The sequence below is a fragment of the Marmota flaviventris genome, chromosome 2, assembly GCF_047511675.1.
Source record: "Marmota flaviventris isolate mMarFla1 chromosome 2, mMarFla1.hap1, whole genome shotgun sequence".
NCBI lineage: Eukaryota > Metazoa > Chordata > Mammalia > Rodentia > Sciuridae > Marmota > Marmota flaviventris.
Genome location: NC_092499.1, coordinates 183,848,919 through 183,865,524, shown reverse-complemented (window position 1 = coordinate 183,865,524; position 16,606 = coordinate 183,848,919). Strand labels below are relative to the sequence as shown.

The 16,606-nt window shown below is 46.7% G+C and overlaps 1 protein-coding gene across 4 annotated transcripts in view; it reads right to left on the bottom strand.

The window, feature by feature from the left end:
- Ppp1r16b (protein phosphatase 1 regulatory subunit 16B) overlaps window positions 1-16,606 on the bottom strand; it is a 102,770-nt gene that overhangs the window by 71,422 nt on the left and 14,742 nt on the right. For all 4 annotated transcript variants that reach the window (XM_027945175.3, XM_027945177.3, XM_027945173.3 and 1 more), the window contains exon 2: window positions 3,025-3,372. In XM_027945175.3, coding sequence (XP_027800976.3) covers window positions 3,025-3,274 — 250 coding nt within the window. In that variant the 5' untranslated portion in view covers window positions 3,275-3,372. The remainder of the gene's footprint in view (window positions 1-3,024; window positions 3,373-16,606) is intronic.

Genomic DNA, 16,606 nt, shown 5'->3' with positions numbered 1-16,606 from the left:
CATCATGCAGAGCTATTGCACGGTGCATGTTCTGGCATGAAAATATCTCCAAGACATATTGTTGGTGACAAAAAAAGAAAATTGCAGAATAATGTGTCCAAGATTCCAGGATGCCACCAGTTATGTAAAAGCTAAAAAAAAAAAATCTTTGCTCTATATCTCTACAAGTCCACAAATACATAGGTAAAAGAATTTTTAAAAGGCCTGGGAGGAAACACATCAAACCAGCAAGTAATGATCAGATAAGAGGGAAGGAAGAAGGGAGGCATGGAGGAGGGGAGGTGGGAAGGAGGGAGTGACCCTGTACATTTCTGTTGTTGGATTTTTTTTTTTTTTTTTTTGGTACCAGTGATTGAACCCAGGTATGCTTAACCACCAAGCCACATCCCCAGTCCTTCTCCCTTTTTTTTTATTTTGAGACTGGGACTCTCTCCATTGCTTGGGGCCTCACTAAGTTGCAGGGGCTGCTTTGAACTTGCAATTCTCCTGCCTCAGCCTCTGAGTCGCTGGGATCACAGGCGTGCTCCAGCAAGCCCAGCTGTTGTTGGATTTTTACAAGAAGAATGTGTTTGTATCTATTTGGGTTCTTGAAACCATTTAAGTTTGCTTTTTAAAAATTCATAGAAAAAGCATGTTACCATTACCACTATTCTGATACGGGGCTCAGGGTAATTTTTCCAAAACTGCCTGATTCCTGACGCACCCTCTTGCAAGCAGTCATTTAGGACTCCATGTTATACATTTAATAAATTGGGCCCAGGGAGGTGAGATGAGCTGCTCCAGGCCACAGGCAGGGCTGTGGGGGGAGGCACGGACTGAACCTTGACCCCCAAGGCCAGTGTTTTTTCTATCCAGAGCACATGACAGTCATGGTAAGGTAAGCAGGGTAAGGCATGGCATGGGGCGAGGAGGTACATCCTCTGGGCAGCTGCTCTGGAACCACACAGCCCAGCTCACAGGGCCTCTGAGAAGCCCCTGGGGTAGGGAGATGGGGCTTTGTCAAGGAAGAATGGAGTCAACGGTGAGTGGGGAGAGAAGAACTGATGAGCCACCGCCCCCATCAAAAATTAGACATCATGACGAGCCCACTGAGTGGGCTGGGGCTGCCACGTCACTCAGCAACCACACATGGGAAGGAGCCCCAGGGCCATGGCCCCAGCCTGAGATTCATGCCTCTGTCAGGAGGCTCACCCCCTGCGCTCAGCCCAGCTGCCTCCAGCTGCTGACTTCCTACACCCCCTGATACTGGGATGAAAGGGGAACTGTGAATTCGGAGAGCCCGAGGACCTGAAGCACAAAGTAAACACAGGTGGAATGAGCTTTATCCAAAACACACGGGACCCGAAGGGTTTCAGATTATCAATGTTTTTTTCAGAGTGTGCAATATTTGCACATACACAATGAGGGATCTCAGGGATTCACTGGGTTTCACTTACACTTAATATATATGTAGCTTGAAGATCATTTTCTTCAATATTTTTAGGGCACCTGCGTTTTGACTACAACCCAACATGAGGTCAGGTATGGAATTTCCCTCGTGCAGAGTCAGGTAGGCTATCAGAAATTCAAATTTCGGAGCATTTCAGATTTTAGATTTTGGGGATGAGGGATGCGCCTCCTGTGAAATCCAGCCCCCTGTGAGTTGTAAATGCCACCACCTCTCAGCTCTTTGACTGATTGCTTTTGCTCCGTATGTCTGGAGCGTGTGTGGAGGGGCCCAGGAAACCCAGCGAGGCCTCTCCAGGGACGCCAGAAAGGCTTAGTGTTCAAGGATGGGCCGAGGCTACTGAGGGGATCAAAGGACATGTGCACAAACCTTGGTTGCACAATGAGCAGGCATGACCCCCTCAGCACATGCCCAGAGAAGAGGGCTCGAGTAGCGGATCCCCCTTGAATCCTTACAATGGGAAGCAAACCTACAAAGCCATGAGCAGTGACCAGAGGTTGGATCCTGGGGCTTCTGATCCTGCACTGCCACTGATCAAGGTCTTAAACCTCTTTGAGTCTCAGTTTCTCCATCTGTAAAACGGGTGTTATTACACATGGCCCTCAAATATCATGATATCTGGACCATGGGATATATTCTAGTAATATAATTAAATGAAACATAACAAGTGGCCCCGTGCAATGTTGCACACCTGTAATCCCAGCGACTCGGGAGGCTGAGGTATCAGGATCACAAGTTCAAGGCCAGCCTCAGCAACTTAGTGAAACTGTCTCAAAATAAGAAAATTAAAAAGGCTGGGGATATATCTCAGTGGTAGAGCACCCCTGGATTCAATCCACAGTACACCTCCAAATAAATTTAAAATATCCATATCATAAGGGACCATTTCAAGAATATCATAGGTATTACCAAATTTAATCTTCACAACAAGCCCATAAGATGGAGTCTAGTATTATCTTCATTTTACAGAGGTAGAAACTAAGACTAGGGAGTGAAGTGATTGGTCCACTGCCAGTGTCACATGGGAGTCCAACTTTCAGGCTGGGCTAGGCGCTTAACCACCCACTACACCAGTTATGTCCACAGGGAGGGCTAAGAAACCAGAGCAGCATACAAAGGCCAGGTGTCGGCACAGAGGAAGGGCTTAAGAATCTCAAGATCTTACTGATGTGGGGCTACGGGAGGGAGAAACCAGGCCCTACCTAGTCATCACCTAGAATGGCAATGTGCAAAAAAGAGGTTGTCAGTAAATATTTGTGGAAAGTTAGGAGAATCGTTATGGCACTCATTAGCCAAAGGCTGGAATCCTGGTTTCCAAACACTAGCCTAAGACAGGTGCAGGGACGCGCCTGCAGTTCCAGCCCTTGGGAGGCTGAGGCTCTCCTGACCCCAGGAGTTCAAGACCAACTGAGGCAACGCAGGGAGCCCTCCGCTCAAAAAAGAAAGAAACGAAAGGGGGAAAAAGTCTAAGATAAGGTCAAAGATTCTCCTGGAACCTCCTCCTCTCGGGCCATCTCTGGGGCGCAGACCCGGGAACCCGGGGCCCAGGCCCCGCAGGCTCGGGGAGGCAGGCCTACCTTCCTCGGCGTCGTTCCGCAGAGAGGCCTCCAGCAGCGCCACGCTGGCCTCGAAGGACACCTTCTTGCGGCGGCCCCCCGCGCTGCGCTTCCTCTCGTGCTTGCGCTTGCGGTGCTGCAGGTCCTGCTCGTACTGCGCCCACTTCTTCAGCTGCTGGGCCCGGCGCTTCTGGGCAGCGCGCAGCCGCTCCAGCGTGGGCACCTTCTCCAGCAGCTGCAGCTCGGTCAGCAGGTCCACGTGGCTGGCCATGGCCACCGCGCCACCCAAGTGCCCGGCGGGCTAGCGCGGTGCGCCCAGGGCCGGCAGAGCACGGGGGCTCCGGAGGGGCTGGGGCCTCATGGTGGGACCTGCGGCAGGGAGACAGGGACATGCTCATCAGACTCCAAAACTAAGATCTGATTATTAAATGACACCCTACCGCCCCACATTCAAACCCTTTTGACATGTTCTTTCCATGGCTCCTGGGACAAAAATGCAAATCCATAGAGTGGTCTGACAGTATTGCAGCTAGAGTCACTGTGGCTGCCCAAATGTAAATCAATGAAATAAAAGAATTCAGTTCCTCAGTTGCACTAGTCACATTTTAAGTGAGCAATAGCCACATGCTTCCAGTGGCTATCATGCCAGATATCACAGAGAGAGCATTTTCCCATTATTCCAGAAAGTTCTATTGGATAGTGGTGGTTGTTCTCCTCTTCAGTCACAACCATCTAAGAAAAACCATGAATTTCCAGTTTTCTTATATAAAGTCATCGTACTTTAAGGATTCAGGTATGTGGGTATTGGAAACAGAGGGGTGCCCACGGGCTCAGAACATAATGGGGGCTGCAGAACCTAGAAAATCTGGAGACTATGCAAGCACCCACATAGGAGCCAAGTCCCTAGAAATAGGAATATCTAATACTTCTGCACAAGGCTCTTTTGTTTTGCTCATTGTGGGATGCAAGTTGTTGTGGAGATAGGACAGGCAGGCCCAGAAGGAAATCAGAGGATATAATGTACTATTGAGGTGGTTCTCAAAATATGGCCTGGGAACACTATGGGAACGTCCTGAGACCCTTTCAAACCATTCAGAATGTCAAAACTATTTGAGTAATTAGATTAAGCTGTTATTATTAACCTTCTCCACTCTCATTATCTCACAAACATACAGAGGTTCCTAAAGCCACATGACAGATGACGTGACAACAGATTAAATGTGGATATAGATTACATGAGACATTGCTAGAAGAACCGCAAATTTCCTCCCCTGGGAAACAGTATGGAGATTTCTCAAAAAACTAGAAATGGAACCACAATATGACCCAGCTATCCCACTCCTTGGTATTTATCCAAAAGAACTCAAATCAGCCTACTCTAGCAATACAGTCACGTCAACATTTATAGCAGCACAATTCACAGTAGCCAAATTATGGAACCAGCCCAGGTGTCCATCAACAGATAAGTAGATCAAGAAAATGTGGGGTGCATATGTGTGTGTGTGTGTGTGTGTGTTCACTTTACATGTATATAAAATGAAGTTTTACTCAGTCATAGAGAACAATGAAATGATGGCATTTGCCAGTAAATGCATGGAACTAGGGAACACCAAGCTAAATGAAATAAGCCAGACTCAGAAAATAAAGGGCGGGATGTTTTCTCCACTATGTGGAAGCTACAGCAAAATAAGGGGAGGGGAGGGAGGGCGAGGATATCACAACGATATGATATAGCAGAATTGGAGGAGATTTTGAGGGAGGAGGAAGGACAGGAAAGGGGAGGAAATGCAGAATGGATTTAACAAAATCGTGTGATGTGCACGTATAAATATACCACAGTTAATACCACTGTTACGTACATGTATAAAGCATCGATCAAAAACAAATAAATGAGTGAAAGGAAGCTCAGTGCAGAGCAGAGGAAGGAGAAGAGTGGGCGGGAGGAGAGGAGGGAACGGGGAGGCCACCGGGGACTGAAGTAAAGAAAAACAAATTCTATGCATGTATGATTTTGTCAAAATGAACCCAACTATTATGTATAACTATAATGCTCTAAAAAAAGGGAAAAAAAGGTATAAGAATCCAGCTATGAAGCCCAACACAGAGACAAAAGTTTTTAAACAATGCCACTTTCCTCAGTAACTTTTTTGTTTTGGAAAATAGTTTTTCATCAAAATGTTACATATTGTTATATTTTTATAACAGTCTAATAAAATATGTTGTAGGTTGTCATATTGTTATAACATATGGCAGACTTATTATTTTAAATTATTATTTTAAATTTTTTAATTTCAGTATTTATTTATACTAGGATCAATATTGATGGATATGGTCCACATAGATAAAAATTTTTCAGGATCCTCAATTTAAGGGAATCGAGTAGCCCTAAGATCAAAAAGTTTGATAAGCTGTGAATTATTGGGACCTAGAAAATCCTACTTGAAGTTTCCCTTTTTAAATAATGTTTAAAAGGAAGATGGGAAAAAAAAAAAAGCACACCTCTTGCTCTCATGAGTCCCAAACAACAGAAGGTCAGCAAAACCTCAGAGTCTGGACCCAGCTGTTCTGCATGGCAGCACAGACAGTCCGGATTCTCACACACGGAGAAAAGGGGTCTGAGGACAATCACCTGCATCTCTCTAAGCCTGCTTTCCCACCTGCCAAATGTTCTGTCACCTCCCAGAATGTTCAGGTGTTCAAGAAATAAAAAGAGCTGCCCCCAAATCTTATAGACCTAGTAGCAAAGAGAGAAGAGCTTGCAGGAGGAAGGGCGGGAGACGTGAGCACAGCAGGCCAGGCTGGCAGCGGCTGCTGGGCAACAGGCAGAGATGGGCACAGGTCTCCATCTGTGCAATGTGGAGGTGCCTCTATCTCAGAGAGGACAGGGACAGCCCAGGGTCCTTCCTCAGAAGGCTAAACACCAGAGTCCAGCTTCGGTCTGGACCTTGGGAGCTCACAGTGGGTGAGATGGTTCTTTGGGTCTCTTCCAATCCTAAGACTCATACCAGCAGATGGGACAGGGTAGCTTGGCAAAGCTCACAGGGCAAAGGTTTGAGGGGTTGGAGTGGATGCGACCTCAAGTATAAATAAGCCCATGGCAAGCTCAGCAGGAACAAGCCAGCCAGCTCTGGTTGCCTTTGGTTTGGTTTCCTTTTGATTTTTGTTTTGAACACCTTGCAGTCCTCTTTAAATTAATTAAATAAACTTTTTATTTGCAATCATCATAGCTTCACATGCAGTTGTAACAAATAACACAGAGAGATCCCAGTATGATTGACTCAGTTTATCTCAAAAACTACCGTGCAGGGTCACAGCCAGGAACCTGACATTGATCCAATCCACTGATCTCATTCAGATTTCCTCAGCTTACCCATACTTTTGCTAAAATATTTTTTTTAGTTGTAGTTGGACACACTACCTTTATTTTATTTATTTACTTTGATGTGGTGCTGAGGATCGAACCCAGCCAGTGCTAAGTGAGTGCTCTACCCCAGCCCCTTACCCGTACTTGTTTGAACGTGTGTTTGTCCCCTTAGGGTACAAACAGCTCCAGGGTTACAAGGATGTCTCTGTCCATCCCCCATCTCCTTTTCTAAGCACCCAACCCACTCCTGTCCCTGCTTGTGGCAATCACTAATCTGTTGTCCATCTCTATAATTTTGTCATTTCAAAATATATTACATAAATAGAAACAGCAGGTAGCCTTTAGGGGTCTGCTTCTTACACTCAGCACTACTTGTTTGAGATTCATTCAAGTTGTTGCATGTATTCATAGTTCACTTTCTTTGGTTGCTAAGTCGGATTCCATTTTAGAGATGGATATACCCTAATTTGTTTAACCATTCATCCCTTGAAGAACATCTGGTTTGTTTCCAGTTTGGGGCTCTTACATTCATGCACAGGGTTTTGAGTGAACAAGTTTTCATTTCCCCAGGGCACAGCTGTTGGGTCGTCTGGTAATTGCAAACAGAATTTAAAAAGAAACAGCCAAACTCCTCTTCAGAGGAATTTGTTCCCTCCAGCAATGTCTAAGAAATCTAGTTCCACAGTCAGTGTGCAATATGGTCACTGGCTTGTATTTTAGCCATTTAGATTCATATTTTGTCTACTTTTTTAGATGGAATTCAAGTGTTCAATTCACCAGCAATCTTATTAGTCTCCCCAGCACAGAACAGGACGAGGAGACAGGGAAGCAGTCGTGTACACCCCAAGAATAGACACTGGCCTCCAGAGCTGTCCAACAAGCCCTTCCCCCAGGTGCTCACGGTTCAACACAGCAGCTTTCTCAGGAGGTAGCAACTTCTCCAACACCCACGAAAGGATTAATTCCCACTGGTATCAGGCAGACCTAAGTATTCTCTAAGATTTCTTTCAGCCTTGAAATTCTATACAGCTATTCCTTTCTTCATCATGATTACTGATCACCAATGAGGTAGGAGGTCCTCAAAAACATGCCAAGCGTAAAGATAAGAAAAATCGTACCATTCATTCACACCGCTAAAGCACTTGACCCCTTTCAGAGACTTTCCCCAACCATCATCTCAGTCAAGTGCTTCCCTAAGAGTACAAAAAGAATCTATCCCAAGAAAATTATCAAAAGCATGGGAATGAGAATCAATATAATGTGGACCTTCCCAGAAAGCTGTGGGGTTTTATCTGTTTGTTTGTTTGGTTGGTTGGTTGGTTTAGGCGTTGTTGTTGTTGTTGTTGGTTTGGCAGTAATGGGGATTGAACCCAGGAGATGTTCTAGATGCCTGATAAATATTTGTCAAGTGACTATTGAGTTTGTGTGAGTGCTTCTCTTATAAGATTGCTGTCATGAGACTCCATGGCGAGGTGAGTTTCCCAAATGTCAGTCACTTTACCACTGAGCTACCTCTTCAGCCATATTACAATAATAATTATTTTTTTTAATTTTGAAACAGAGTCTTGCTAAATTGTTCAAGGCTGGCCTTGAACTTGTGATCCTTCTGCCTCAGCCTCCCAAGGCAAATGGGATTACATCCGAGCACCGCTTCTTTTTTCATCTTCCAGATTTTCTGAAGAAGAAGGTGACAGTCTTGTGCTAATCAGTCCTTCACATCTTTATAACCATGCCAGTCTCCCTAGTAAACAAAGAAAAAGGTGGCCTCAGGCTCCTAGCCCCAGGCCAGCCACAGTTTGCGGGATAAAATGAAATCACATTGTTTTGTCTTCTGTGGATTTGTCTGCCCAGTCACTGTTTATTTATGGCAGTGATGTAAAATTTCCTTTTTAAATAAATCTATTTCAGTCTAAACCTAGCAAGTTAGTAGTAAAGAAAAATTAAATAATGATGGTATTTAAGTGTTGGCAAAAACTATGAGTGACTGACATTTGGGAAACCCGCCTCGCCATGGAGTCTCCTGACAGCAATCTTATAAGAGAAGCACTCACACAAACTCACCAGTCACTTGACAAATATTTATCAGGCATCTACCACATGCCTGGAGTGTGCTAGGGCTGAGGATGCGGCAGGGTACAGGACAGACACAGCCTCTGTCTGACTGATGAATGACAAAACAGGGACACCAGGGAGCAGGTGACATGCTCCAAGGATACAGAGAATGAGCAGCCACTCAGCCTGGGGCCTGGTCCCAGAAGAGTGCTCCCTCAGGGGCCCCAGGCAGACAGGAGGCCCTCCCTGCTCTAGGCAAAGGAAATAAGGGCAGTCGCCCAGCCCCCTGGAGAAAGGTGAGGACAATGTCTCCCAAGGGCCAGTAAAAGGGGCCAGAGCATATTTTTTCTCTAACTTTGCTCTCTCCGCCAGCCCCTCCCATCTTGCCCCTCTGGGTTCCCTGGAGCTGGGGCTCCAGGACAGGTCCCTCTTGACTGCTGGTTTTCAGGTGACCTAGTTTCCCCCCATAGACCCACACACCTCCTCCCACCCCTGTCTGAGAAAGCCCTGCTTGGTCTAATTAAAGAATTGCCTGGTACTGCTTGCAGCAGCTGGGCGGCCCCCGAGACAGGGCACTGGCCTGGGTGCTGGGGCAGCCACAGAATCTGTGGCTCCAGTGGGATGTGGAGGGGCCTTCTTGTGAAGCCTGGGCTCACCAGTCCCCACGTCCAGAGACGGCCCCAGATGGCAATGAAAACATAGTCCAGGCTGCCCAGACCTGGGAGACTAATATAAACACTCCACAGGGATCCCCAAGGAAGGCCACGTTTGGAGGAAAACCAGCTGTATGCAGACATTTGAAACCCAGTGTGTTGTGGGAATATCCAGACACCATCCTGCAGAAATGGACATGCAGAACCCTAAGTCCACCGAGGGACTGGGCTGGCAAGTTGGGAGGGGCCTGCCGAGGCCAGGTCAGGCGAGGTCATCCAGGAAGTGTGTGAGATATGAGAAGAGAAATCAGAGGACAGGGGAAATTGGGTGGGGTATCTAATTTTTCCAGCATCTGGGCAATGAACCAAAATAGCTTGATTGTGGCCAACAGGAAGTTTGAGGCCAAGGCACTTGACCCTTGGAGAAGTAGGAACGGGCTATGGAGGTGTCCGCACCTCTTCCCCCAAAGCCTTGATGTAGCCAGTTGTCTAACAAAGGCTGAACTCGATTCCTCTTCCTGCAAAAACTGACCCTTGCTGTCCCCAGAGAGAGAAACAGTCAGTGTACCTCTAGAGATGCGCAGGCTCAGCTCCAGATGGCTGGCCCTTCCCCCACCCACCCTGCACTGGGGATGGAACCCAGGGGTGCTTCACCACTGAACCACATCCCCAGTTCTTTTTACTTTTTATTTTGAGACAGTCTCTCTAAGTTGCTGAGACCAACCTGGAACGTACAGTCCTCCTGCCTCATCCTCCTAAGTATCTATCTGGGATCATAGGCCTGTGCCACTGCACCCAGCTGCCCTTGTTAGGGAAGGCAAGGAAGTGTACCAGGACTCGGTGCGGAGGTAGAGCCAGGGGGTGGGCTTCATCATTACCCCAAAATAAAAAGCTATTGCAGGGCTGGGGCTGGAGCTCAGTGGCAGAGCACTCGCCTAGCACGTGTGAAGCCCTGGGTTTGATCCTTCACCACATAAAAATGAAACAAATAAAATAAAGGCATGCTGTCCATCTACAACTACAAAAAAAAAAAATTATGAAAAAAAGGTATTACAGAGTGTTGTCTGGGGAATGTGGAGGCCTCTGGGGAAACAACGAGGGCACGGCTTTGGGTGGGAATCTGTGCAATTTTTCCATTCCTCCTTCCATACTAGGCCCTGATTGGCCAGAATTTATTATTATTACCAATGGGCAGAGCCCAGCCACCATGATTGACTGAGGTGCAGGCACCCAGTCTGAGTTGCCCCAATCAGATGCTCTCCCTTCCCACTCTATGTGACCTGGAAGCATGAAGCTCAGTTGCTGCTGGAAGCCAATCTTGGATGTCACCAACACTTGGGAGTGACAGTTGAGAAACAGGATCTTTAAGGAGCCTCAGCACTTTGGCTATCCAAACCAACAAAACCTCCTATATTATTTAAGCCAGTTGAATTGGTTTTTTTCCTTTACTTATGTCCCCAAGTCACCCTAACAGAGAACAATGACACTTTCAGGGTAGCAGGCATAGGGACCCCAGGAGGAACTGTGGCCTGTAGCAAAATGAGTGGCCTCTTGCTGGGGCACATTACCAGATCCCTCCCCTCCCCTCTGCAATGACCATTTCTGGCCTTTCAGGCCCAAGTAGAGGGCTATCCTTGAGCGAGGATGGAAAGATCAAAGCCGGGTTCCCACAGCAGCCCTGCCCACCGAGGACCACACCGGGGGATCGAACCCAGGGCCTTGTGCATGCCGGGAAGTGCTGCGCCACTGAACTACATCACCAGCCCCCTGTTCCTCCTTAATTCCAGGAGAGTCGCTAACTGACACATCTCTGGACTGGAGCCAACTGCTTTGAGAAAAACAACGTGAAGGAAGGTGAATTCAAATTGAAGAGACTTTAAAATGAGTCAGAAAGCATTTCAAAGTTCACACCGTTTAAAGAAAATGCTAAGATTTTGTTCCTGGTTCTTCAGCTATTCTTCCCTGCACAATATTGGCAGCTGTCTGGGGGAAGGCCGGGAGTGCTTTTCTCCTCGTGTTTCCTGCACCATTGAGCACGAGGGGAAAAGGAAAACAAAACAAACAGCCCAGCCCTCCTCCTCCTCTGATCTCACTTGGGACCTACTTTCTCTCCTAAAGGACACACACCCCCGCCCTCCCACAACACATGTCTTTGAATAACAGAATCATTTTTTCAGCATAATGATGCTTTACTCATGAGCAAAGAGACTTCTGGGGCCCTTGGTGCTCCCAATATCTGAATTTGAAATTATCCTTGTCCCCCCGACCCTATTCTCACTGACTGTCCTATTCCTGCTGGGACGAACCTTCTATCACCCTACACAGGCCTCCTAGTGTGGCCTCAGTTGTGGGACTCAGGTCCCCGCGGGCCAGCTCCTTAACTCTGCTTATCCAGCTGTGCTTCATTCATTCAGATCTCTTAATGGCAGCCTGGGCTTGGCCCTGGCTTGTCACTGCTCACTGAAGCCCATTTTCAGGACTTTGTGTTTATGGTAGGAGAGGGGAGGCAGGATTCAAAAGTCAAGAGTCCAAAGGGAACAAAGAGTGATCGAGCAACTATACCCCTGAGCATTCTCAGGAAAAGAACCAAGCGCAGCGATTGGATAATAAGGCCCTCTGTCTGAACTGCCTGGGTCACATTGGGAGCAGAGGAAGAGTCAGGGTCACATACAGGCAGCATGAAGAAGCAGGAGCAGCCGGGCACAAGGAGAAACCATCTAACAAAGCTAACAGTTCACAGAGCCTGGCCCGGCTACTCGTGAGTTTGCTGAGAGAGAAGATCCAGGTCAGGTAGTAGACAGGACTACGCCAGGGAGCCCCAGTTCTGGCCTGGAGAGAGATGATCATATGGGGAGTGAGCATCTATCATGCGTGACTGCAAGATGGCATTTGGTGACCAACAGTCAAGACAACCTGGAGAGACCCAAGTGGACGCTGATTGACATTTTGGATTGGTTCTGCCTGTGAAGGTGAAGCAGCCTTCTCAGGCTCATTTCCAGGAAAACTTCAAAGACAACCACAGCCCACACAGGTGAAGAAAACCCCAGGACCACACCATCCTCCATGCTGATGTCCCCCCACCAACCCAACCCAGAGAGGTGGGCTAAGAATACCAGTGTGGAGAAGGCTGCAGGGGACGAACGTAGGTGCTAAGGACTAAGGGCACACACAAGGCCGAGAGGATGCCTACAAACATCCCACGTGATCGTGTCAGTCTCAGTCAAGGTGCTAAACCAAACCAAAGAAGTTTATGTAAGAGCTAAGCACAGGGAAATGGGAGTCGGGTTGCAAGAGTGGTTTCTCCAGACCCAGGGGAGTGGGGGTATTTTCCAAAGGAGGCCACCTGTGACCACAGAACATCCTCCTGGGTTACAAGGTGAGTAAACAGGGGTGGCTGTTCACGTTGGCTAGGCCTGGAGTGGCCTCGGTCTCCTCTGTTGACATCCTTGACTAAACTTTCTTCTGTGTCAACTCTGAAGTTGGTGGTGGCTGCTTGGAGCTCTGGGATGAGAAGAATCAGGAAGCCATGTGTGTAACAGGAGTGAATGCTGTGAGGGTTAACAGTGTCTGCCAGGGCTACAGACGTGGGAAGCAGAGGTGAGCACGCTACACCATGTTCCCCTCAACCTGGCTTTCAGTACTGGCCTTCACCCCAGGGGTTGGAACACTCTAGTCTTAAACATAAGCTTCTGGAATGTTATCAGACAGAGTGGCAAGACCCCTCAAATCCCAGGATTTCATCCAGACAACACCACAAAATCACTGTGGCCTCAGTCAAGAACACCTGAGGCTCACCTGCCTCGGGGTTGGGGGGTGAATGAACAGCTGGTGCTCCATCCTGCAAAAGGGACTGGACCCAGCTCCTAGGAAGCTATATGCTGAGCCAACTCAAGAGAGGATGGCAGCCCCTGTAGCTGCCTGCCGTGTCTCCCACACTCTCCTTGGAGTGGAGGGAGATGCCATGCCGGCGGGAACTGGAAGAAGTCCACTTATGAAGGGGAGAGGGACAGAGTGCTGCCACCAGCTGACCCACCCCTCGCCACCTAGATCCAGAGATCACTGTCTTGTCAATTCCAAGCATCTTGGGCTCCACATCACAACCAACATAAAAGAGGAAGGGGCCTCTGGTCTGATCCCTGATCAGATCTCTCTCCACTCCAGGAACCTCACAAATATCCCTAGCAAGCCATCTCCTCACCACCACCACCACCACCACCCTTTTTTTTTTTTTTTTTGGTACCAGAGATTGAACCCAGGGGTGCTAACCACTGAGCAACATCCCCAGCCCTTTTATTTTTTATTTTGAGACAAGGTCTCACTAAGTTGCTGAGGCTGGTTTTGAACTTGCGATCTTCCTGCCTCAACCTCCCGAGTCACTTATAGGCATGCAACACGGTGCCAGGCTCTCCTTCCATCAGCCAGGGGCATTCTTCGCCAGTTAGGAAGTAGTTGAGGTGAGAATTTTTCAACTTTTCATAGAGATTATTCACTGAGGTTTAGAGGATAATTCCAAGGAGGAAAGGGCAATAGCAAGCATCGAGTTCAATTTGAAGGAGAAAGTCCTAAATTTGAAGAATGAGACGGAGAAGGGAGACATCGAAGCAGAAATTGATTCCAATTAACTACAGCCAGTGAGTGCAGATGTGTGATTCAAACCCAGGTCTAACTCTGAAGCCTTCGTACACTACAGCAGAAGGAGAAGAAATAACTAGGAAAAACTCTAAAGAACCACAAGGGTTTTTAAAAGACCTTCCATGAGAAATGCAAGATTTTAGAAAATCCACAGTATTAACAATCAGAAAGAGAAGACGCATTTTTGGCTAAGAAACCAGATGGACCAATTTGTAATAGAAAAAATACTTGCTGAAACCAGTGTGTACAGCAAAATGTATGCTAATGAAACTGTAGGTGAGCATTGTTTAAAACTATGTGCATAAAATGAACCCAGAGACAAGAGAATGTTCGATAAGAAGGAAAGCTTTATGCACAATGTCCCTTCCACCTATCTAGCGCTGTGCATGTGACATTGCCTGGAATCTTTTCACCAACTCTAAAAATGTAGGTATTATCCCCATTTCAAAGAGGAGAAGACTGAGCCTCAGAGAGGCCAAGGCACTAGTAAGTAGGGGCAGGTGTTCCAGCTGTTTGCAGTCGGAGTAGCCCAGGATCTGTGTGATGCGTCAGTGCCCAGGCCATCCACTAAGCATAAGTAATACCTCTCCTGCTTGAAAACACAATTTTTAAAAAGTCAGGGAAAATGGGCCACAGTAGCCTGGCTGGTAGCAAGAAAGAGTCCTTGAAGGAAAATAAATAAAATCTATGCAGAGTAAGAAAAACTGATTAAAATCATAACTTCTCTTACTGTTGGAGCTGTCCTTGCTTTTAGAGGCTTGAGCCGGAGATATATGTATCTCATTCTAAATTCCATTAAATGCGCCTTCCAAATCCCTGCGGGCCCCGCCCCCACGGCCAGCCTCTCCTTGCCGAGGAGAACTTCCGCACTTTCGCTTCACCCCCCAGCTCCTGAGCCAGATTCATAACTGCTCCTGCCCTCCCTCCTCTCCTCTCTGGGAGATGAAACTATTAGTGGACTAGATCGGGAAGTTTCCAGATGCTCTACAGTTTGGTCAATGAAGTTTTCATCCAATATGCAGGTTTTGAAGTATGCATGCTGGATCTGTGACCTTGCAGGTCACCATGCGGAGAAGCGCTCTGTAGGTGACTGCAGGTACAGTACTACTTCTGTCCCTCCCCTTTGATCTCCAGCCAAAGATCTTTCACTTTGATTCCCTCCTCTTGGGTATACAGAATGCTAAGCATACCTCTGCTTCCCTTCTTTCCTTCTAACAGGATAAAGTCTCCATGAGCCAGAAGCCCCACCCCACAAAAGTGGTGTTATTACCGGAATTGAATTTATCTCCCCGTGTTACAATCTCAGGTCGCTCAGCTATCTGGGATTCTGACTTCTCCCAACCGTCTCATCTTCACCAGCAAATCACTGGACACCCTCTCTGTTTCAATCGGGTCACCAATGAATATTAGTTTGGGGGTTTTCTTCCGGTAATTTTCTCTGCTCATGCATTTCCATTGTAAATTTAAAACCTCATTCATTTAGTCAAGAGATAAGTATTTATCGCCACCTACCACATGCTGGGCAGTAAAGGAAGCTGGCTCCCAGGATCCCTGAATGAACAAACCTCCTGATCAGAGAGGTTCTGCTTTAGGCATGCTGGGCCAACCTTCCTGTATATGGTTACTATGAACTCTAGACACGCCCTCCCCCGCCAAAAATAAATAAGTTTATTGGAATTCACTAGATTTGTTTGACCACAAGTGGCACAAACTGGAAGGAAGTCAACATTAAAAAGAAAAAAAATGGCATCAAGTAACTTTTCCAGGTTTGTAACTCTTTACCTGACGGAAGGCCCCAGTGGATGTTGTACATAGTGGCTAAGCTTGGATAGAAAACTTCTCTTTCACCATTTGAGCAATTAAAGGATAGAAATCAAGTAATCACAAGCTGGAGAGTGAAGAGAGATATCTCTGAAAGACAGAGTCACAGAACAGTATCCCCATATGTTGAGGGAACACTGTGCCCAAATCTCCCTCAATGGTAAATGTGCAGGGCAGACTCCAAGCAGTTCAACTATGGTCAAATGACCTGGACAAAGATTTCAGATGTTGTCCCACCCAAAGGAGACTGAATTTGGAGTTTGACTTGGTTCAAGTTAACAGCTAGATTTTTTTAAAAAAAAATCACTATGTTCTGAGAACCCAGAATCTCTTCAAGTCTCACTCATCCTCAACTTTCAGGACATAATCTAAAATTACTAGACAGATTTTTTAAAATAGGAAATGTGACCCAAACTCAAGAGAAAAGGCATCAATGAAGACTTATCTCAAGATAAACCAGACCTTAGAATCCACAGATAAGGATTCCAAAGCAGCCATCATAGCTTCACTCAAGGCTATAAAAGAAATTATGTTTGTAATAAGTGAACAGATAGGAAATCTCAGCCACAACATAGAAATGACAAAGAACCAAAATAATGAATCAATTCAGCTAAATCCTCTCTGACACCTTGCTCTGCATCCATGTCAATTGTGCTTCCCATTCAGGATAGTTATATAGTCCTAATATTTATTTCAATGATCCCTCTTTTTAGCTTTTTCCAAGTGCCATGTTCTGGACAAGCTTCAAGGTATAAAAATATGACATAAAATTCTAAACTCTGGTTCCAAAGACCAGATCTCCTCTGACAACATCTATATGGTCATTTCTCGTGTCTTCCTGTCTCTGTCAGGTTTTTAATCAATCTCTCTCTCTCTCTCTCTCTCTCACTCACACACACACACACACAATTGAAGTCCCACATGTCCTCTTTCCAGAGCTTTGTGATGCTTCAAGCTCCATCACTCAGTCATTCAGCCCACGTAAAGCCTGCGAGAATGAGGGGCAGCATGCCAGGTTCCATACACCTGAACATCTGTCCTTCCCAGCAAAACACCTTCCACTGACTGATCAGCCAGGTCA